General features: G+C 51.7%; 1 protein-coding gene across 2 annotated transcripts in view; it reads right to left on the bottom strand.

Annotated features, from left to right (window-relative positions):
• L2HGDH (L-2-hydroxyglutarate dehydrogenase) overlaps window positions 1-23922 on the bottom strand; it is a 62615-nt gene that overhangs the window by 6654 nt on the left and 32039 nt on the right. For both annotated transcript variants that reach the window (XM_037901361.1, XM_037901362.2), the window contains exons 4-9: window positions 13359-13490; window positions 8206-8368; window positions 6794-6828; window positions 5792-5959; window positions 5153-5310; window positions 1264-1395 (exon numbers count right to left, since the gene is read on the bottom strand). In XM_037901361.1, the coding sequence (XP_037757289.1) occupies window positions 1264-1395; window positions 5153-5310; window positions 5792-5959; window positions 6794-6828; window positions 8206-8368; window positions 13359-13490 (788 nt within the window). The remainder of the gene's footprint in view (window positions 1-1263; window positions 1396-5152; window positions 5311-5791; window positions 5960-6793; window positions 6829-8205; window positions 8369-13358; window positions 13491-23922) is intronic.

Genomic DNA, 23922 nt, shown 5'->3' with positions numbered 1-23922 from the left:
TGCTGCTCCCAACAGAACAGGTTGTTAAAAGCCAGAGCAGTTCTCCCAAGCAGGGTCTCTTCTGTGCAGTGTCTGCAGCACTCCCGCTACTTGGGATCGTAGACTCTACCAACTGAAGAGACCTATCAGGGTCTCTAGTCCGTCTCCTGCCAGTTGCCGTGTATGGCTTGCTTCCCAGTGTCCCAAGTAATGGGGCACGTGCCACTTCCCCTAGAGAAATTATTTCTTGGCCATCCTAACAGACGGCCCTGTGAGGAAGGTTATCCTGATATTTAACCTCAATTCTCCCCAAACACTTTCACCTCATTACTCCTAGTCAGACCTTGTGACAGAGTACAGAGGCCAACCAGATGTCCAAACACACTCTGCTCATACCTCATGCAGGTGCTCTGCGGGAGCAAGACTGAGGACGTGAGGCTCAGTCAGGTTCTTGAAAGAAAGCAGGAACCTTCAGATCTGCTTGCAAGGCAGAAGGGGAGGACACTTGGGGAAGGCTGGGTTCCCCATCCAGTGGGGCATGACTGGGGTGATTATCCAGGCAGAGGATTTTCTGTTTTGTTTCTGGTTATACAAGAGTATATTGTTTCGTTTTTTCTCCTTACAAGAAAAAACATGGTTCGGAAAAAAAGAAAACTCTGTCACACAGACAACTTTTGGACAGAGTGCTATGGCAGCTATCTATTCCACCAGTTTGGAGCGCTCACTTTTCTTGTGCTAGATTTCTTTCCTTTCCTTCTTGATTTTTACACCCTTCAAACATTGAGAAGCGTACGTCCCCTTCAGCCAAAATGGGCATATTTTAGCTACTTTAATTTTCCTCCTATCAGTCTCTGCAGCTTCCTAATAATTTCTGTTGCTACTCTCGAAGCTTCCCCCAAACTTGTCCATCTTTCTCACAATGAAGGACAATGAACTGAACAGGATTTTGTAGATGTGATCAGACTGGTCATACAGAGGGACTATTATCTCCTCCTGTGAAACGAAGCTTTTGAGTATACAGGCCAAATGGCATTGGCCTTTTTCACTTCTCTATCACATTGCAAACACTCACCTATAGCTCCTGTCAACCCTAGTTCTCGTCCAACTTTACTACCTCCCAGATTTCTCCCTCTCTGAGTATCAGTGTCGAATTTGCTCCCTCCCCAGGATATATTAGCAGTTTTCCAAGCTAAATCTCAGTTGGGAAGGAGGGAACTAATGTCAGATGTATGAATCTGTACAATAAGGTTTAACAAACAGTTAAATACTAAACAGTGTTTTTACCTGAGTATATCACTGATGGTAACTTCAGGGATGAACTTTTGAAGTTGCTTCACCTGTGCACTAAGGAAACATGCTCTGTACATTTCACTCATTCCGTAAGAGATGTTTCTGAACACCAGTTTCCATAAACCACTAGAGAGTGAGACAAAACAACATCTGCAGATAACAGAATGGCATCCTGCATACTAAGTGCAGATTTGCACCTCTGATAACGTACTATATGAAATCATTACAATCTACACACAGTATTAAATATGGATTGTGCAATCAGCTTCCCATCCCCACCATCCAATGACCTTCTCGTATGGGCTAGGAGAATTACCACATGGCTCCTTCTGCTTCTAAGGACATCACCCTTTCCTCCAGTGTAGGATTCCTTCCCTGTAACAGGTTGGACCACAGAAACCACCTTGGGACGGCCAACTGATGTGCCGAGACTACCTCTGAGCCTGTTTTCCCTGCCAGCTTGGGACTTCAGAACCCTGCCTGGCTGTGCCAGACACGCTAGCCTGCTACAAACACAGACCCAGGTCTGAACTACGTCCCACAAATTGCAGGCTTAACTGAAAACAGCTTAAGAAGTGTTCCTGTCTCCAGCGCTCAGATGCCCAGCTCCCAATGGGGTCCAACCCCAAATAAATCCGTTTTACCCTGTATAAAGCTTATACAGGGTAAACTCATAAATTGTTCGCCCTCTATAACACTGATAGAGAGAGATGCACAGCTGTTCCCCCCCCCCGGGTATTAATACATACTCTGGGTTAATTAATAAGGAAAAAGTGATTTTATTAAATACAGAAAGTAGGATTTAAGTGGTTCCAATTAGTAACAGACAGAACAAAGTGAATTACCAAGCAAAATAAAATAAAACACGCAAGTCTAAGCCTAATACAGTAAGAAAACAGAATACAGATAAAATCTCACCCTCAGAGACATTTCAATAAGTTTCTTTCACAGACTAGACGCCTTCCTAGTCTGGGCACAACCCTTTCCCCTGGTACGATCAGTAGCGTAGCTGGGGGGGAGCGGGGCAGCGGCCGCTCCCCCACCAAGCAGAAGTGCCGCCTTTTTAATTCTTTTGGCGCCTTTTAAATTTTTACTCACCTGGCGGTGCTCCAGGTCTTCAGCAGCACTTTGGCATCGGGTCCTTCACTTGCCCCGGTCTTTGGAGGCATTGCGGTGGCGGGGAAGAGATGGGGGGGGTCCGGAGCGAGTGACGGACCCGACACCGAAGTGCCACTGAACACCCGGAGCGCTGCCGGGTGAGTACCAGGGGTTGGTGCCTTTTTTTATCTCCACTCCCCCTGTTTTTTCCGCCTGGCTACGCCACTGGGTACAGTCCTTGTTCCAACTCAGGTGGTAGCTTGGGGGTTTCTCATGGGGGGAGGGATAGCTCAGTGGTTTGAACATTGGCCTGCTAACCCAGGGTTGTGAGTTCAATCCTTGAGGGGGCCATTTAGGGATGTGAGGCAAAAATTGGGGATTGGTCCTGCTTTGAGCAAGGGGTTGGACTAGATGACCTCCTGAGGTCCCTTCCAACCCTGATATTCTATGATTCTATGACTGCCACTCTCTTTGTTCTGTTCCACCCCCTTATAGATATCTTCTGCACAAGGCGGGAATCCTTTGTCCCTCTCTGGGTTCCCACCCCTCCTTCTCAATGGAAAAGCACCAGGTTAAAGATGGATTCCAGTTCAGGTGACATGTTCACATGTCACTGTAAGACTCCAAGCCCTCATTCCTCCCAGTCTGACTCACAGGAAGGCCTGCAACCAGAGCCATCCACAGTCAACTGTCCTGGCTGATGGGAGCCATCAAGATTCCAAACCACCATTAATGGCCCACACTTTGCATAACTACAATAGGACCTCAGGGTTATATTTCATATTTCTAGTTTCAGATACAAGAGTGATACATTTATACAAATAGGATGACCACACTCAGTAGATTATAAGCTTTGTAATGATACCTTACAAGAGACCTTTTGCACTAAGCGTATTCCAGTTACATTATATTCACACTCATTAGCATATTTTCATAAAATCGCATAGAGTGCAACGTCACAATCACTCTTCCCTACACTAGTCAATCTGGTTTTTAGAGCTCTGTGATGGGCTTCACAGACCCCACTCCAAGGTCCCAGGAGTGGTGGAACATATTGGGCCAAGAAAGCTCTGCCCCTCAGCAGCTGCCAGGCATGCTCCCGGTGGAGGATCTGCTTAAAAGAGAGCTCTGGCCGTCCAGCATGGGGGAAGGTGGAGGAGAGACTGGCTGCAAGAAGACGGGCAGGCTGCAGCTGCTGAGGCAGAGAAGTCTACAGGGGAAGGACCGGGACTGTGAGTAAGGCTCAGCCAGGAACCCCCTTCCCCCGACTAAGTGAGGGGACAACTGGACTCTGAGGGTGACCTAGGAAGCATCCCCTCCCTCAGGTGATGCCCTGAACTACTAAGGCTGTAATAAGGTGGCTGGGGCCACGTCCCATACTGAAGGGAAACAGTGAAGGTAGGAAATAGCTCAGGGGAGGCTGATCTGGAGTGGCAGCCAGACAGGACTGAGCCACTCCTAGCCTCTCTCCCTTTGAGTCCTGAGCCGGACCCGGTGGAGAACAAGGGCCCAGGTCCCCCTATCCTTCCCTCTTCCTACAGTCCCCTGGGAGTTCCCAGAGGATTCTGTGAGGGTGACGGACTGTGGCTTGGCTGCCAGGCCCCTGGACTGCTGAGAAACTGTCTGCAGACTTGGAGAAACTGTTTGGCTGAGGCCTGACCGCTAGGGCAGCCGGCCCCTAAGTGAAGCCTGCTACAAGCTCATGTAAGTTTTAAAAATGAAGCTATTTCTGCGGACGTTAGGAGGAATTAGCATCCAGAGATAACTTCGGGATTCTTCTTTGGGAGATCAGAGGACAAAGGATTGAAAACCCTACACACATTTAGAGGAGGAGACAGAAACCACTCCAGAGACATCTTCCACAACCATTAGGAAAAGAGCAATGAGCTTCTGAGGAGGGGGAAGGTGTCTATCCTCTGCCTGATTTGTGTGCATGAGAGAGAATTATTAACCATTCCACCCACTAAAATCCCTCTGGTCACCTATACAGGCATGTTGCAAACTGTATCCTTAAAGAAAGGAAAATTAGTCACATTTGGACTTTCTGCTGAGCTCCCTCAGGGATAATGAATCATAGAATATTAGGATTGGAAGAGACCTCAGGAGATCATCTAGTCCAATCCCTGCTCAAAGCAGGACCAATCCCCAACTGAATCATCCCAGCCAGGGCTTTGTCAAGACTGACCTTAAAAACTTCAAAGGAAGGAGATTCCACCACCTCCCTAGGTAACACATTCCAGTGCTTCACCACCCTCCTAGTGAAAAAGTTTTTCCTAATATCCAACCTAAACATCCCCCACCGCAACCTGGGACCATTACTCCTCGTTCTGTCATCTGCTACCACTGAGAATAGTCTAGATCCATCCTCTTTGGAACCCCCTTTCAGGTAGTTGAAGGCTGCTATCAAATCCCCCCTCACTCTTCTGCAAACTAAATAACCCCAGTTCCCACAGCCTCTCCTCATAAGTCATGTGCCCCAGCCTCCTAATAATTTTCATTGCCCTCCGCTGGACTCTCTCCAATTTGTTCACATCCCTTCCCTTTAGTGCAAACACAATTAGGTACTGTTTGGGTGTGTGGAATGGAAAACAAGTGCCTTGTGTCACTGAACACTGACCTCCTCTACACAGAGTCAGTCTCATTCCTGCCTCCTCCAAAGGAGGCAAATGAGATATAGGGCACTCAGAGTGGGGGTGTGACAAAAGTGGGGAGCTTCTGACAGAGAAGTGGTGGACACCTTCATTCAGCAAAAAACAACCACCACCCATTGAAATGAAGATATTACCTGTATACAACTGCATCTATAAAGTCTCTGGCACTGAAGTCATACAGTTTATAACCCTCTCGCTTAAAGGCTAGCACTGCATTAGGACCAAGCCAAACATTGCCATCCATCCTCGGTGTGAAATGAACTCCCAGAAAGGGAAACCGAGGATCAGGAACCTGCAGCAGAAAATGAGAACTGTAACCCCATACAAAACAGATTCAGAGACAACAATGTAATTGTTTGATAACATTCTCAGGAATGCGAAAGTCAGCCCCTTTGCAGGAGACTCAGAGAAAACATTTATGATTTACTGTGGACTTAGACGTTAGTCGAAAGATAATAACAGAAGAAAAAAAATGTTTATTACAGCCTTTCAAGATTATCCTCACACTGGCCAAGTAATTACTATCCTCACACTGGCCAAGTAATCACTTTGGTGGGTGATAATAACTATCATTTGTTGTTTTGTCTTCAGCTATCCTGGTAAAAGTCAAGTGAATATATTGTGTACCTGGGCATCTCTACTGAAAGGTGACTGCCATAATTCTAATTTAAACAATTCAATACTTAATATTTTTTAAAAAAGACTACCCAAAACCGTGAAGTTGTCTCAGCAGCACTTGGTTCACATTGTGAAATGCACAGAATATTACGTACTGGATAAATGTTTCCTTTAACCATATAGCATTTTTCTGGCTTTAACACCAAGTAGTCTCCACGGAAGGGCACAATGCGAGGCTCATGGCTGCATCCACTGATTTCGGACAGGCGGTCCGAGTAAAGTCCTGCACAGGTCACGATATGTTGACAGCGGATTTCCTCTCCCTGCCAAAAAACAAACCCCACAACTACAAATTCAACACATGAAGAAGATGAAGAAAAATTAACCTATAAACCACAAAAAACAAGCCAGGATCAGAAAGAACAACAATCATGCCTTTGAAAGATCAGGTATTTTGCATGCTGGAAGTGGATAACATTTTTGTAGTTTATTTTTAACTCTTGAAAATATTCTTTCTTCCTTCCCCACCTTGAAAGAGAGGGCAGTGCGTCTACATCTGGCTTCCTAAAACGGTAATACAGCAAGTAGTTTACAAAAAGTTGGAAGAATTCTTATAGGAAAAACATAACTAATGTATCAGTTGTTGGATTGCCTTCCTCAAGTGCAATGCATGGAACACAGCGGTTTGCCCTGTAAAATAAATGTGTGTGTTTATAATACACAAAGACCCATCATGCCTAAATCAGAGATTTAGATCCTCCAGGTAACTGAACTTTTCCCCTTGGAATTTCCCTATTTCACTCAAACATCAGGAACACTGGTGCCATTCCAGCATGCAACTCCCTGACAGGTTTTTGTTCCTGGAATCTATGATAGTGGTGGTATACCTAACCGACCACCAAAGAGTATGCAAAATATTTTAATATCATTACCAAACTACAGTAAAATCTTAACATGATCCTAGCCATCTGTGTGCCATGTCAGTTTGCCTTCATAAACAGCTGTTGTATTATCTAGCACAGCACGTCCAGTGTTACCAATGTTTTAGTGGGTTTTGAATTATAGGATTCGTTTGTCACAGCATGCCAGTAACTCCCAAGAGGAAAAGCAGCAGAGGTTTCCCTATTAATCAATTCAATATTAGGCTTAGTTCTTACCTTCGAGTTTCTAACAATAACTGGATATTTCATCCCTGCAATAGAATTAGATGTAAAGAGGTTAATAGAATCCATGCTAGAGAAAGAAAACCAATAGTACAGCCAACTTTTCAGGATTGGAGTCCAACTGGGGAACCCCAGACTATGGAGCAAGCATTGTTCTGATGGGATTCATAAATAGAATCCTAACCGTTTTCTGTTTCCTTCATGTATTGTATTATCTCTTTCCACATTCTGAGGGCTTGGCTACACTTGCGAGTTACAGCACAATAAAGGAGCCCCGGGCGCACTAGCTCACTCCCCGTCCACACTGGCAAGGCCCGTAGAGCGCTCTGACTCCGCGGCTACAGCGCTGCTGGTACTCCACCTCGGCAAGTGGAACAACGTTTGCTGCGCCCCCGCTGGAGCGCCACGGCGTCAGTGTGAACGAGATGTTGCATTACTGCGCTCTGATCAGCCTCCAGAAACGTCCCATAGTCCCCTTAAGTCAAGTGGCCACTCTTGTCATTGTTTTGGAATCGCTGTAGGAATGCAGATATGCCCTTTGAAAGCTCCGTTTCTGACAGCCAGCTGCTTATCTGCTCCGAGACAAAGCAACCATTAGTGTGGAATGCTGTGTGAGAGAGAGGCGGGGAGGGAGGAAAGGGGGGGGGGTTCTGCTGCTGTCTGAACTTACAAGACAGCATGCTGACATGCTCTCAGCTCCCCAAAAACCCACTCTCTCTCCCCCCACATACACACAACACACTCCCTGTCACACTCCACTCCACACCCCCCCATTTGAAAAGCACGTTGCAGTCAACTGCATGCTGGGATAGCTGCCCATAATGCACCGCGCCCAATGCCACTGCAAGTGCCCCAAATGTGGCCATGCCAGTGCGCTTGCAGCTGTCAGTGTGGACAGATTGCAGCGCTTTCCCTACTGCGCTCTACGAAGGCGGGTTTGCCTCAAAGCGCTCTACATCTGCAAGTGTAGCCATGTCCTGAGATCCGTATCTGAAGTAGACTCAGTTTGCTCTCCAAGACAGAAGCAAAGAGCACTGTTATAAGCATGTGCACCCAATATTCAGCTGCCGGAAACTATCCTGAGAGAATAACTTGTTTCACCTAAGAGAGAGTCCTATTTTACTGGACATTTTTTCTATGTCCACTTGAAAATTATAACTTTTCTTCCTAAAGGTGATCTGCCCTGGGAAAAAGTGGGTTGTTCAGTTTGATGACCTATCCCAGCTGACATAATTTTGTCATTGGGCTAAACAGATCTTTACGAAAAAGAGAGTTTCAAAAATATGCGAGAGAAAAGTAGCTACAGCCCTTTCAAGTACTTTTAGTTACAACAGAGGCCTTAGGGCAAAACTTGTTATGAAAATAGACTGCAGTGTTACAAGGAAGAGAGAAGAGGGAGTGCTTACCATCTTCACTTTCTGAAGGACTTTCTTTAGCCATCTCCATGTCTGTTACTTCAAAGTCAGTCAAGACTGCGCCACCCACTTCCTGGAAATCTTCCGCATAGGACAGGGCCACTTGTCTATAATTCACAATGCCAGTGTGTGGGGAGTCAAGGGCCATCACACCCTGAAATGGTATTGGATGAATTACAGGAAAAAAAACACAGTTGGGTGGGTACCTAAGATGTGTGCCTCTAAATGGCTCTGAGTCATAAATCAAGTTATACAACCCTTGCTTTTAGAGTTGTATAATCCTGCACCACAGACAGTGCACTATAATGTGCATATGGCCACTCTGGGCGTTTTCCCTAAAGTGCAGTTGTTTCTAGTGCTTCCTGTCACTAAAAGCCAATTACATCACCTCTGCTGTGAGTTACTCCCTGAACTGGATGTCAGAAATACTAGTCTGTTCCCAAAACTGGTTTTTCCTAAACCAGAGAATAACTAGCCGCTACTCTGTCACGAGCCCAGGCAAGGCGGGTGAAATTCTTATGTCACTCACTGGCACACTTATCTTTGGATCGAAGGGACTCAGTTTCCTGTATGACTGATTTCTTTCAGCGCACTGGTAAGGAACACATCCATGCCTTAGCTCCCCAACTGTAAAATGGGGAGAACAGCACTTCCTACCTCACAGAGCTGTTGGGATAAATATATTAAAGATTGTGAGGTGCTCAGAAACCTAAGATAGATAAATAGAATAAGATTCAAAACCATAATGCAGTTTTAAGTTCCTTTTGATGAATTTTGTTCATATACTTAATACACAGTGCAATGCGCTCTTTATAATGAATGTATTGTGCCAGTTCTCTTCTATTCAGGATATTGGGAATCAGCTCAGGATAATGGCAGTCAATTCAGTTACCAGGGTGCACTGAATCAGACCCACTTGATTTTAGTTATTTGCAGAGCTAAATGCTTAGCCAGATTATTAATGCATACATATATTTCTATACATTTTACACAATAGCCACAAAAGCTAAATTAAGGTAATACTAAGAGTCCCTTTCAGACAGGTTTTTGTCTGTCTTTTTTTACCACATAAATCTAGATGGCTACAGTAACTTCTAAGCAATCACCCACACAAACCACTTCAACAGCAGAAAACTTTCAGATGAAACTATACAGAGATGTTTCCCTCCCAATTTTCCTTCCAACAAAAGAAACAGTAATAAAAAGTCTTGAAACTAACAGGCTGACCAGATTTCTGATCTCCTCCTACAGTAAAGAAATACATGAGAGAGCAAAGTGTTATGTAACGATTCTAGCACAAAAACTGACTACATTCAAACTGGTCTGAATCAGAACTGCGTGCTTCCAGCCGAATAGAGATTTGCACTTGCTACCCAACATTCACTGATATTGCACATGATTAAGGCCCTACTTGAATTGCAGGACGACTGTCAAATAATTGCAGCTGAGTTCTGGACAAGACATGGAAAATCACGGAAAAGTAATAATGGATCCTTATTATTTGTGGTAATTTGGAAAAGCTGACAGCAGGAGCCCCCGCTGTCAGTCCCAGGGCGGCTGGCACTCCCACTGTCAAAACTGTGATGGAAGCTAAATATTGCGGGATCTGCAACATCGCAAATTAAGTAGGGCTTTAAACAGGACTATTATATAGAGAAAAGATCCTATCAGCAAAAATTCACACATGGGAGCTCTGAACTGGGGAGAGGAAAGCCTAACTACTGATTGGTAACCATTCCCACGCCCCAGCGAAAGCTTTCTAATCCCCATTGGTGATTAGAATCTGTCCAACCCTGGGTACATCAATATTACAGAAGATTCTATTTTGTCTCAAGTCACTATTTGAGACTCACAGATTTAGGCTCTAGGTGTGTGACCCAGGGATTGCTTGGTGTCAACTGGCAGAGGGCACGGGGGTGCATGTGTTGGTACAGGGATCCCCATAGTCAGATCCATGCATATTAGTTCTCCAAAGGGTGGCATGTAAGGTCTCTACTGAGAGCCAGTAGCTCACTGGCTATTATAATCGTTTTGAAATGTATGGTATGGATAATATTTAAGGAGTTAGGTATCTATACTGGAAATTATGTTCTTAAAGTCTTTTACTCATTGGGGAATTCTGCGCCACTGCACAAGCGCAGAATGAATGTGCCCTGCAGATTTCCCCACCCCGCAGAATAACTGATTCTGATGGGGAAGCGAAAGAAAGCTGCGAGAGAGGTCACGCTTCAATTACACTTTTCATCTACCAGGGGATGCTGTGGCACTAAAAGGCAGCTGGCTCGCAGGCCTGAGCAACCAGCCGCAGAGAGGGAGGAGGAGAGGCTGCCTTCCTCATAGCACCCTGCCTATGGGGACAGGTGAGGAGGCACAGGATATGAGGGGGACAGACAGAACAGGACATATGGGATTGCTGGGCGGGGGTCACACAGACTGGAGTTCAGAAGGGCTAGCAAGGGGAATAGACTGGGGCCAGGGCACAGGAGCTAGTGCGGTAAAAACATTGAACCGGGGTTGAATAGGAGTGGGGGTGCAGGGCCACATGAGGATGGGGGGGTGCAGGAATACACACGGACAGGGGCAGCTATGCCTTGCTGAGTGAGGATGCAGGGGGACAGGGGAAAGTGGGGGGGGGTATGGGGACATATACAAATATGCCTGGCTGAATGGGGAGTGGAGGAGCAGGGACACACGGGGACAGTGGCAGATGTGCCTGACTGAATGGAAGAGGCTAGAGATCAGCCCCGGTCTGCATGGATGAGGCTCCCTAACAATCCCTTCCCCGCCAAAAGCCTGTTCCATACTTCTCCAACCCATACCCAACAACCCTCCAAGTTCATTCCCAGGCTCCTTCCCAACAATTACTTCTCTCTTCCTCAGCTCTTCTGTTATCCCTGACTCCCCCAAGCCTTTGCACTGCTTCTGAGGGGTGCGGGAAACACGGTTCTGTATTGTAGGTTAAAAGAATTATTACTCAAAGTTCTGTATTAATAGGTCTAGTAAGGAATCAATTTGTCAAAAACATTTCCTGAATCTTTTTTGTTTTCTGTATTGTTACAGACATACTTGCTGACAGGTATTTTGAAATAAATTACCAAAATAATTGAAACTGGTGTGATTATATTGTTATTTTGACAAATAAAATATGCAGAATTTTAAAATATTGTGTGCAGAATTTTTAATTTTTTGGTGCAGAATTCCCCCAGGAGCTGAGGCAGGCAACATGCTTTGGACAGATTCTTTCATGTAGGGGGTAACTGACACCCGGTCTGGCCATATGTGTATTGTCTGCTTCACAATGGAAGCTTATTTGCATACTGAGCTACAAGGTAATTAAGATTGTGAAATCAAAAAGAGACTGCAAAATCTAGGATGGAACAAGGAACAGGAGGGTGTCTGGTTTATGAATAAAGATCAAAGCACTGTGTTGATATATCTGGGGTTGCAAAGAGACACCCAGGATTCTTCACCTAGGAAGCAAGCTGACAGTGTGTTCGCCTACTGAATGGAGGGTCACAGGCAACCTGGCTGTAAAATGCTGTAAGGATCTTTGGGTGAACAATACTTAGACATGAGAGCACCTTGTTAAATAAGTGTAGGCTCTAGAATGCAGGTTATGATTTTATTTTACATGTAGCCATTTGTTTCCAATAATTATATTTGCTATTATTTGAACCTCTACCCTTTGTTAAAATAAACCTTTTCTTGTTTTCACTAGAGCCATATCTAAATGCTGTATATTAATTGGAGTGATGATCTGAGGTAAAACTGGTAAGCTGGGGTGTATTGCCTCCTTGGGAGCAGTGAATATTATGACTGTCCAGTGGAGAAGGGCTCGAAACTCCGGGGCATGCTCGGAGGTTCTAGTGTGCCCATCGCTAACCTGGAAAGCGGGTCCTGCGGATGCCTGGAGGGGGGTGCTTGTGTTCCCCATGGCTGGTGGAGCCTTGAGCTGATCCACAGCAGGCACAGACAAGCCATCCTCCCGCTAAGGACAGGTGGGAGTGAGGTGCCTCACAACCCTGGGTACCCCCAGGAAGCATCACAAGGTGAAATGATACTTGCTTTCTGTAATGTAAAGATATTGTCTGGTGTGACAGAACAGGTCTATCACTTAAAATTAGAACAGCAGCAGGTCCATGTCATCGCTCAAAATATAGTTGGAAAGAAAGCAGCCTATTAGGTAAGCACCCTAACTTTTTTCATCACTCGCTAGTGGTTTTGTTTTTTTATTGCCCCTTCTCATCCTTGCTTGGCAGATGTGTTTGGAGTCACCGAAGGTAGAGCAGAAAGTCCAGGTTTCCTCACAAGGACAATATGGACCACCAGTTTGGCAGGACGAATAGAGAGATGATAGGATGTGTGGTAACAGATCATTCAAACTGGAACCCCGGAAATAACTTTCTCAACAGGGATCTAACCCCTTCAAATGTCACCTAAAGAAAGAAATAAAGCTGATCTCTGGTCTGAAGAAGGCACCCGGGGAAAGGTTTTGATTTTTTTACCCAAGGAAGAAGGAAATATTATGAGGCAGGATAAGAATAGGTATCACAAGGACTGGTGTAGAAGGTGGTGGGAGAAGTCAGGTCCCCTTCTCTACTCCAGTCAAATCCATCTATCTTAGGGGTTTATACTGCCACCCATCACCACAGTATCTGACAGCCTTCACATAAACTCAATAGCCATAGCGAAGTCCCAAGAAGACTTCATGGAATTTCTGGCACTTTTCCCTTTTTGGGCCAAAAACTCCACTTAGGGAAGGGTTTTTTTGGGCAGAGTTTTGTAGGGGGGTTTTGGTGCGAGAAGGTGTCAATGGTGGAAGTTTCAAGGAGGAAGGTTTTGCAACATCTCCTAAAATTGGGTTAGGAGAACATTTCCTAAAAATACGGCTAGTATCATTTCTTTAAAGAGGTATACATAAGCAGGGTTGGTTTTGTGCTAAATATTTCTGTACTATAAATTAATTCCTTTTTGCTGGCAGTTTTTATACCATTGGGATTTCAGGCAGGCTTTCCTTTGAACATATCACCCATTGAGACTGCCACGGGGGCAGCGTCATCTAGGATTTGTGTTTAAAAGAATGTAACAGATCACTTAGATAAACTACCGCTTTTCATTCCATTTAACAATCATGAGCAACTTACCCTGCAAAAGGGCTCCTTTGCTTGTATTTCTTTTGCACTTATCAGTTTCAGATCTCTGACGTTGTTCAGCAGCCCTCTCTCATACAGTGCTCTGAGTCTTGGAATTTCTTCTTGTTCAACAGCTACTATTAGCTTCAGAAGGGATGACAAAGTTCGAGAGAGACATCAACATGGTAATAAATACATTTGCAGTGCACGAAAATGCGAAGGAAAAGCTCGTGTTCATCAATGCACTGAACAGAAGACCTTACTAAACACATACAGTAACTCCTCGCTTAACATTGCAGTTATGTTCCTGAAAAATGCTACTTTAAGTGAAACGATGTTAAGCAAATCCAATTTCCCCATAAGAATTAATGTAAATGGGGGGGGGTTAGGTTCCAGGGAAATTTTTTTTCACCAGAAAAAGACATACGTGTATGTGTATATATATGGTGACAGGGTCGGGCCAGATGGCTATAGGAGAGTAATTTTTTTGCAAAAAAAGGTGTTTTTTTATTTGCATAACACACTTACAAAACAAAAGCATATGCAATGTGTAACACAGCAACCAATCACAACTGTTTTCTCATTAGCTTCAGGGGAGGGAAGTGTTCAAGTTTGCCTGGGCCCAGAGCGGGGGGCTTCCTCGACTCTCGTGGTCTTCCACCCTTCCGAGTTACCTGGTGGTCCAGAGCAAGGGGGCTTCATCGACTCTCAAGGTCTGCCACCCCGTCGAGTTACCTGGCGCCATGCTCGAGTGTCACCAACAATTCCCTCCTCTGAAAGCACCCAACAAAAGGGGCAGGCTGTGGGGTGGACAACCTGGGGGGGGGCACTTGCACCCACGTGTGAAAGGACCCCTCTAAGGTGGTGGTGTCCGCAGCAGCAATGGCTGGGGCTGGGGTCCCTTACTCTCTCCCCCAATCAAAGGGTCAAAACAAAGGGAGCCGGACGGGGACACCGAGCAGAGAGCCTCGGACAGCGCCCATCGCTCCTCAAAAGCGTCAAGGGAGTCGGTGGACACCGCCCAGAGGAACTCCGCCCGGATACGTGAACGGACCGAGGATCGGAAAATGGCCCCACAGTCACAGGAAACTCCATCGGCCAACCTCCTCTCTCTGGTTTTATAGATGGCCATTTTAGCCAGGGCCAGGAGGAGGTTAACTAGGAGATCCCGCGACTTTGTGAGGCCACGGATGGGGAGTGCATAAATAAAAAGGTGAGGGGAAAAATGCAACCAAAAACGTAATAAAAGATTTGTGAGAAGCCGGAACAGGGGCTGCAGCCTGGCGCACTCCAAATATATGTGCGCCAGGGTTTCCCTCACACCGCAAAAGGGACAAGTATCTGGGAAGGGGTTGAACCGCGTCAAGTACGTGCCCGTGCTCACAGCTCCGTGAAGGAGCCGCCAACTGATGTCCCCGACGGGCCTTGGAACCAAGGTGGAATACAGGCTGGCCCACCGGGGCTGCTCACCCTCCAAAGGTGGCAGAAGGTCTCGCCACTTTGTGTTGGGGTGGGACACTAGGGTGAGGGCGTGAAGGGTGTGGAGCACGAGCATGTATAGATGTTTCCTTGGCGCGGTTTGGAAGCATACCGGCTGCAGTTCATGCAGCCGGCTCGCCATAAAGCGGTGAGGGGGTCGATTGGGTCTACGGGGCAGGGGTCCAATTATAAGGTCCGGCGGGCCTGGGGTAGAGGGTGGGCGGGGCGTGCCCTCGAGCAGGACCCGATCGAGGTAAGCTCTAGCAACGGGCGGCAAAGCGGCCTTCACCTCCTGAAGTACGCGCTGGGGGGTACGAGGTCTGGAGAGCCCCATGCGCCGAGCGAGCGTCAGGGGATCCAGCCAGTCTCCCCGGCCGTAGTCCAGGAGGTCTCCGACTCTCGTGACTTCTGCCAGGATCAAGCTCTGGCGCACCGAGCGGGACTCCACCACCTGCACACGGAGCTGGGGGTTGTGTAGCAGGGGCTCCGCAAGGAGATCTGCCCCCTCGGTGGCCGCCACGGACCTGGTCGTTAAAAACAGTTTCCAAGTCCGGAGGAGGTCCTGGTAGAAGACCGGCAGCCCGGAGAGGTCTCGCGGAAGACCTCCCGGACAGAGATAAAAGAGCTGCTGGTCATATCGGAGCCCTCGGATGCGGCGCAGGATGGCATGCGCCAGTATGCTCCACGCCAAACTGCCTGCACCATAAAGGAGCCTCTGTAGGGCCTGGAGGCGGAAGACGCAGACCTGAGTGTGCAGACACTTAAGGCCCTGCCCTCCTTCCTTCAGGGGTAGATGAAGAACCCCAACAGGGGCCCAGTGCATTCCTGACCAAAAGAACCCCAGAATCGATGTCCGGAGGTTGGTCAGGAAACCCGGGGCCGGGACCAGGGTGTTGAGCCGGTACCAGAGCTTGGACAGGACTAGTTGATTAAGCACCAGCGCTCTCCCACGAAGGGAGAGACATCGGAGTAGTCCCGTCCATTTCCGGAGCCGCTCTATCACCCCGCCCTCTAAATTTTCCCAGTTCTCTGGCGGAGAGGGATGCGTGGCAGAAAGGTAAACGCCGAGGTAGAGCAGCGGACCCGCGCTCCACCGGATGGTCTGAAGCGCGGGTGGGAGGGAGCTCGCCTGCTGCCAGTCTCCTACCGCCAAGCCAGAGCTCTTGACCCAGTTGACCCGGCCAGAGGAGGCTGCCAAGCCTCCACCTGCGCCAAGTCGCCTGGGTCCTGGACCATGAGGAACACGTCATCAGCGTACGCTGACAGGACCAGCCGCAGCTCCGGCTCCTGCAGCACCAACCCTGTCAACCTCCTGCGGAGGAGGCAGAGGAAGGGCTCGATTGCCAGAGCGTACAGCTGGCCCGAGAGGGGGCACCCCTGCCATACTCCTGGCCCGAAGCTGACCGGTTTGGTCAGGGTCCAGTTGAGCTTAACCAGACACTCTGCAGAGGCGTACAGCACCCGGAGAAAACCTACAAACTGGGGTCTGAAGCCAAACGCCCGCAGAGTGCTCAGGAGGTACCCGTGGTCCACCCTATCGAATGCCTTCTCCTGATCTAGGGACAGGAGGGCGAACGACAGACCGTCTCTACGCCCGAGTTCCAAAAGGTCCCGAACCAGAAATAGGTTATCAAAGATACTGCGGTCTGGGATGGTGTAGGTCTGGTCTGGGTGGATCACGTCTGCCAGCACAGACCCTAGCCGCAGCGAGATTGCTTTCACTATGATTTTGTAGTCCGCGCTGAGGAGCGAGACGGGACGCCAATTTCGTAAATTGCGGAGGTCCCCCTTCTTTGGCAATAAGGCAAGCACGGCTCGCCTGCACGAAAGAGGGAGGACCCTGCTCTGCAGAGACTCGGCCCAGAGGGTGACTAGGTCTGGGCCGAGGACGTCCCAAAACACACGGTAGAACTCCACGGTCAGCCCGTCCATGCCTGGAGACTTATTAGTGGGCATATGACGGAGGGCTTCCGAGAACTCGGCCAGAGTGAGATGCAACTCTAGCCGGTCTCGGTCGCTTGCGCTGACCATAGGGAGCTCCTCCCAGAGCACTCTGCAAGTGCCAGGGTTGGTCGGATCCGGGGAGAAAAGACTTGCGTAGAAGGCTTGGGCCCTCCCGCACATCTCCACCAGTTCTGTGAGGGGAGTGCCGTCTTCTGCCAGGAGGCAGGTGACATGTTTCTTGGCCCCCCTCGTTTTCTCCAGGGCATAAAAGAAGTGGGAGCAGCGATCCATCTCCCGAAGGAGGCAGATGCGGGATCAAACAAAGGCCCCCCGGGCCCGATGGTCCTCGAGGGCCCGGAGCTCCTCCCGCTTCTCCCAGCACGCTCCGCAGAGGAGCGGGTCCTCGGGGCTGGCGGCCAGACGCCTCTCCAGCTCTAAGACCTCCCGTTCCAACTGCTCTATCGCCGCATTTCTCCATCAGCTGGTGCCCCGGGTGTAGTCGCGGCAGAAAAGCCGGGCGCGCACCTTCCCCAGGTCCCACCATCGCCGTGCCAAGGAAAAGGCACGCCGCTGCCCTCGCAGGCCAGCCAGAATTCCTGGAAGGATGTCACGAAGCCCTCATCCTCCAGTAGGCTGTTGTTAAAATGCCAGTAGGCCGGCCCCGGCCCCTCCGCACAAAGGGAGGCTGTCACGGTGGCTAGATGATGGTCACAAAATGGGGCCAGCCGAATGCTGGAGGAGTGGGCTCGTGAGAGATGGAAGCGTGATAAATAAATGCGGTCCAACCGGGAGTGGCTTGACCGATGGGCCTCCCTCCAGACAAAGGTGAACGTGGAAGTGTCATCCGGGTGGTGGTTGTGCCAGATGTCCACTAGGGAGTGATGTTCGACTATCTCCTGGAAGGCGTTCGCGGCGGCCGGGCTCTGCTCGGTCCCCGAGCGGTCCTGTTCCTCGAGGGAGGTATTAAAATCCCCTCCCAGGACCAGGCACTCGTGAGACTCTAAGGTGCCGAGGAAGGCAGACGCCCGCTGGTAGAATTGCAGCCGCTCCGGGCCTGATGTCGGGGCATAGATGTTAACGAGGTTAACCACGAGCCTCTCCATACGGCCTCGGAGTTGCAGCAGGCGATCCAGCACGGCCTCAGCGACCCCTAGCACCTTGGGCCGTAGGTCGAGGGAGAACAGGGTCGCCACTCCAGCCTGTCGAACCGTGGCATGGCTAAAGTAGACCCTGTCCCCCCACTCCAGCCGCCAACCGTCTTCGGCGGTCGGGTCCGTATGGGTCTCCTGCAGGAAAATCACAGAGTACCCTCCCTCCCGAAGGAAGGAGAGCACCTGGGACCTGCGGAGAGCCATCCTACAACCCCGGGTGTTCAATGTTGCGATGGTGAAAGGTGTCATGGGGAGGGCCGGGGGGATCCTCACTGGCAGGGACGCTCGCATCTGCCAGCGGGCCGCGCAGCAGTCCGTGACCCATCCCGTAGGTGAGTAATTGTTCACGGAAGACACGGACCCGCCAGTAGGCCGCGGCATCCTGCTTCCCCGTCCCTCTATCTTCCCCCATGAGGGCCCTTGTGGCTGGGAGGATTTGAGAAAAGTCCCCCCATTGCTGGAGAGCAAGTTGTACCTTGTTGCAGGAGCCATGGACATCTTCTAAAAACTTCCGCAGCTCTCCTTGCAGCTCATGGGGGGGTGGGGTTATGGTTTCCCGGTTGTTCCCCGGCGGGGCCCTTGGTGCAGCCCCGTGGTCCACTAAAACGGACAAGCAGGGTGTGGACCCCCGACGGGGTGCCTGATGGGCTGGAGCTTCTAGGCCCGCCTCAAGCTCTGGGGCGATAGGGGGCGGTGGAGGGAAGATAGCAGCTCCTAATGGGTTGGGGCAGGAGAACACAAAGGCCGCTCCCTGGGGGTCATCAGTTGGGAAAGGGAAGGAGACAGCCCCAGGGGGCAGCAATGACATTGCAGGAGGTAAATTGGATAGGGGTAGGGGCAGGGGCTGAGGCGAGGTTCTGGGTTTCGGGAGGCAAGCAGCTGGATGGTGGCACCTCCCGATCAGACTCGAGGATTAAGGGGGTGGGGAGGGAGCTCTCAGTGACACTGGGCGCGCGCTCTATGGTGGATTTAGCGGCCACAGCATCAGGAGGTGGATTATCTTCTGTAGGGCCCCCGCCCAGGAAGGAAGTCGATTGCTCCGCACCAGCGTGGCGCCGGCTGTCACCTGAGCAAGCTCGGTGGTCGTCAGCGGGGTGCCATCAGCAGCTGGGTCGGTGGAGGAGTCCAGGGGCTCCTCGGAGGTGGGAGCGGAAGCAGCAGTTAAGGGGAGGGAGCATGGGGAAAAGAGGGGTGGAGTGAGGTCGCCCAGATCGAGATTTGCTGGCAAAAGGTCGTCCTCCCCCTGGGCGACCGGGGTCAGATCTAAGACCTCGATCACCTCGAGCATGGAGGAGAGGACACTTTCCACCGCCCCGGGGTTCTCCCCGCCGGCACCCGCCACGACGGTTGCCTCGGGGTTCACGGGGGCTTCGGGTAGCGTCAGGACAGAAGGGGCTTCCTCGAGGGTCTCAGAGGGGAGGGTCTCCCGTGGAGGGGAGACACTACCCTCCGGTGCTGCCACGTCTTTCCCGGCTGACACCGGTGCATGGGACGCACTCGTGGGCAAAGCGGAAGGTTCGGCATCGGTGCCCCCCTTCCTGGTCTTCCGGGGGGCCTCCACTTCAGGTAGATGAGGCGGAGCTCGAGCCTTCCGCTTGCCTCGCTTCCCCTGGACTAGGGCCCAGCCCTCCATGGCATCATCTGGGGGCTGGTTAGCAGGGGTCATGTCAGGGGGTAAAGGCAATGGCTCAGGGACTTGGGGGGGAACAGTGGGGCAGCATAAGGGAGGGAGGATTCTCCCTGGGGCAGGCTCTCTCCCATGCCTGGTGGTATCTCTGCCACACCCTCCTCCATAGGCCCGCTAGATTGTCAGCAGCGAGGGCGGGGCTCTCCCGCTCGTCTGGGCGTTGTAGGGGAGGTGCCCCTTGGGCCTGAGCGGGAGTACCAGTGGTCCGAAGAGGAGGGGGGGTGGGTTCGGGTACCGGGCGGCCAGGGGCGTCAGCAATGACGGGGCCGATGTCCTGCCGGGTCTCAGGGATCCCAGGTGCCCCTCCTTGCCGGGCTAAGGGGCAGTCCCTCCGGACATGCCCCGACGCCCGGCAGAGGTAGCACCGGGCTTCCCCCGTGGAAAAGTATACCCGGTAACGGGCCCCCTGGTGGGGGACTAGGAAGGACCCTTCGAGCGCCACTCCGTCATGCACCACCGACGGCAGTAAAAGTTGCACTGCGGACAGAAGGAAAAAATGTGATGGAGGGTGGGGTCCTTGCAGCCCAACGGGAGAGGGCTGATAACAGAAACAGGTTTCCCCAGGGTGGAAAGGGCGGGTAGCAGGACAGCATTGGGGAGAAAAGGAGGGACAGAGGTCAGGACCAGGTGGACGCCCAGGTCCTCTAGTGGCTCTAGGGGGACAAACACTCCCCCCCACCGCCAGGCCCCTCTCCACCACTTCCTGGGCGGCAGCCTCCGATGCTAAGAAGAAAACGACCTTCCCATACATTTTGGAGGCCGCCACAATGGCCGAGGGCCCCACCACCCTCGCCAACGCCCGCATGTAGGTCTCCACATGGGGCGAGGTGGGCACCAGGAGGCATCGGACACCGTGCTTCCTTGTCATGGTGGGAAAGGGGCGCCGGCCACTATTGATGGTGGCGGAGGCAGTGGGCGGGAGAGATGATGAGGCGGCAGGCGGGGGGGCTGCCGCCGCCGGGGCATACATCCTGGGGGCTGAGGGAGGGACATCCGCAGAGCTGGTGGAGGGGGTAGCGGGTGAGGACGCCGTGGTCGGTGGTGGGGCTGTAGCAGTGGGAGTGGCCCCTGCCATGGAGGGCCCAGTTGTTTTAGCGGGGCCCTTCCCCTTCTTCTTGCCCTGGCCTTTCCCGCCGGCTGGGGAGGCTTCCCTAGAGTCTGGTGAGGCGATCGGCATGGCAGCAGCGGAGGTCACCCCGGTGCCCTCCATTGCCGATGCCCCAGCGGGAGCGGTGGCAGGTGATTAACAGGAGTTGGGGTCAGGTAGAAAGGGACAAGCTGTGGGGTGGACAATTCGGGGGGGCGGGAAGGGGGGCACATGAACACCGTACGCTTGTCCAGAGAGTCCAGTTTGGTTGGCTGATGCTTCTGGCCCACGCGGTGGAATCAGGGTGAGCAGCTGAGTCCAGAGGCAGATGTTAAACAGCCAGCAAAGACGGTGGAGGGGCCAGTGGTGAAGATCGTAGTGTGGGGGTTGGGAGGACACAGATGAATCGGGGGGCAGCTCCGTGCCACACCCCCTGTGTCCCTACAAACATAGTTAAGACACAGTCAAGGCCTCCCCCCACACAAGAGCACAGTTTGAAAGTTACTCAGTCTTAGGTCCCCTCCACGGCGATTTGTAGATTCCCCGGGCGGTGTTCCTCCGGTGGACGGCTTTTTCTCTGTCTGTTCCAGGCTTTCTTTTTTGCATTCCAGAAATGCTGAAGCAAGTGATAAGAATCCTCTCGACCGGAGACGGGTCCGCAGACAAACAGCAAGCGGCTGGGTCTGGGGGCTGGGTCCTTCCACTCCCCCACTATAGGGAAGCGGGCCAACAGGCCCCCCGTCTCTCGCGGGGGGGGGGAGGTTCAGCTGGAGCGGCAGCTGCGTCCGAGGGCGGGCGGCGGGCTAACAGCTGGCCAGCAGCCGGCCAGCACTCTAGCAACAGCAGAGAAAGAAAAAAAAAACAACAACAAAAAAAAGGAAGGGGGGAGAGCGTCTGGCCCAGTCGGGGGGGGAAGCCGAAAGCAGGGGCAAAAAGCAAGGAAAGCCCAGGCCAGAGGGCAGCAGCAGGAGAGTAGGCTAAGTAGGTCCCTTTTCCCTGGGTAAGGTAACAGGGAAGGTTTTTTTTTTTTTTTTGAAACAGAAAAGAAGTTTATTTGTAACAGTTACAGAAATTACAAAAAGATAAAGAAAAACTTAGCAACAAAACAACGCAATCAAAAGATATAACACAACAGCTTTCAGGAGGGAGAGGTGTTCAGGTTAGCCTAGGCCCAGAGCGGGGGGGCTTCCTCGACACTCGTGGTCTTCCACCCTCCTGAGTTACCTGGTGGCCTAGAGCGGGGGGGCTTCCTCGACACTCGTGGTCTTCCACCCCCTCGAGTTACCTAGTGCCGCGCCCAGGGTCACCGACCCTCCCTCTCCTGAGAGTGCCCGACAAGATGGGCACGGCTGTGGGGTGGGTGGTTGGGAGGGAGGGGGGTACACCCATGTATTATAAGACCCCTCCTAGATGACAATAATGATGGTATTCACAGCAGCTAACGGCTGTGGCTGGCGTCCCTCGCTCCATCCCTCAATCAGAGGGTCAGGCGGAGGGAACCGGACGGGGTCACCGAGCAGAGAACCCCGGACAGCGCCCACCGCTCCTCGAAGGTGTCAAGGGAGTCGGTGGACGCCGCCCAGAGGAACTCCGCCCGGATGCGTGAATGTACTGAGGATCGGAAAACGGCCCTACAATCGCAGGACACCTCATGAGCCAACCTCCGCTCTCTGGTCTTATAAATGGCTGTTTTAGCCAAAGCTAGGAGGAGGTTAACCAGGAGATCCCGCGACTTGGTGGGGCCACGGATGGGGAGTGTGTAGATGAAGAGGTGGGGGAGAAAAATGAAGCCAGAAGCGCAATAGAAGATTTGTGAGGAGCCGAAAAAGGGGCTGCAATCTGGCACACTCTAAATAGACATGCGCCAGGGTTTCCCTCACATTACAAAAAGGACAAGTATCCGGGATGGAAGTAAACCGTGTCAAAAACACGCCCGTGCTCACAGCCCCGTGAAGGAGCCGCCAACTGATGTCCCCGACGGGCCTCGGGACCAAGGTGGAGTACAGGCTGGCCCACCGAGGTTGCTCACCCTCCAAAGGTGGTAGGAGATCTCGCCACTTTGTATCGGGGCGGGACACCAGGGTGCGGGACGTGAAGGGTATGAAGCGTGAGTGTATATAAATATTGCCGTGGTGCAACTTGAAAACCGACCGGTTGCAGTTCATGCAGCCGGCTTGCAGTGAAAGGATGAGGGGTGTGTTGGGATCGGCAGGGTAGGGGCCCGATGGAAAGGTCCGGCGGGCCTGGGGTAGAGGATGGGCGGGGTGCGCCCTCGCGCAAGGCTCGGCTAACATAAGCCCGAGCGGCGGGGGTCAAGAGCGGCCTCCACCTCCTGAAGCACGCGCCGGGGGGTGCGAAGGCTGGAGAGCCCCATGCGTCGAGCGAGCGTCGGGGGATCCAGCCAGTCCCCCCGGTCGTAGTCCAGGAGGTCCCCGACCCTCGTAACTCCCGCCAGGACCAACCTCTGGCGCACCGTGCGGGACTCCGCCGCCTGCACACGAAGTTGGGGGTTGTGTAGCAGGGGCTCCGTGAGGAGATCTGCCCCCACGATGGCCGCCACGGACCTGGTGGTTGAAAACAGTTTCCAGGTCCGGAGGAGGTCCTGGTAGAAATCCGGCAGCCCGGAGAGGTCTCGCGGAAAACCTCTCGGACAAAGATAAAAGAGCTGCCGGTCATATCGGAGCCCATGGAAGCGGCGTAGGAAGGCATGCGCCAATATGCTCCACGTCGAACTACCTGCACTATAAAGGAGCCTCTGCAGGGCCTGGAGGCGGAAAACGCGGACCTGAGTGTACAGACACTTCAGGCCCTGCCCTCCTTCCTTCAGGGGCAAGTGAAGAACTCCAACAGGGGCCCAGTGCAATCCTGACCAGAAGAACTCCAGAATCAATCTCCGGAGGTGGGACAGGAAACCCGGGGCCGGGGCTAGGGTGTTGAGCCGGTACCAGAGCGTGGACAGGACTAGTTGGTTAAGCACCAGTGCTCTCCCCCGAAGGGAGAGACATCGGAGTAGTCTCGTCCATTTCCTGATCCGCTCAATCACGCCGCCTTCCAAATTTTGCCAGTTCTCCGGCGGAGAAGGGTGCGTGGCAGAAAGGTAAACGCCGAGATAGAGCAGAGGGCCGGCACTCCACCGGATGGTCTGAAGCGCGGGTGGGAGGGAGCTTCACCTGCCGCCAGCCCCCCACCGCCAAGCCAGAGCTCTTGACCCAGTTGACTCGGGCAGGA

Source organism: Chelonia mydas, chromosome 6 (genome assembly GCF_015237465.2).
Source record: "Chelonia mydas isolate rCheMyd1 chromosome 6, rCheMyd1.pri.v2, whole genome shotgun sequence".
Classification (NCBI taxonomy): Eukaryota; Metazoa; Chordata; order Testudines; family Cheloniidae; genus Chelonia; species Chelonia mydas.
The sequence above is the reverse complement of the archived record's forward strand: the minus strand, read 5'-3'. Positions and strand labels throughout refer to the sequence as shown.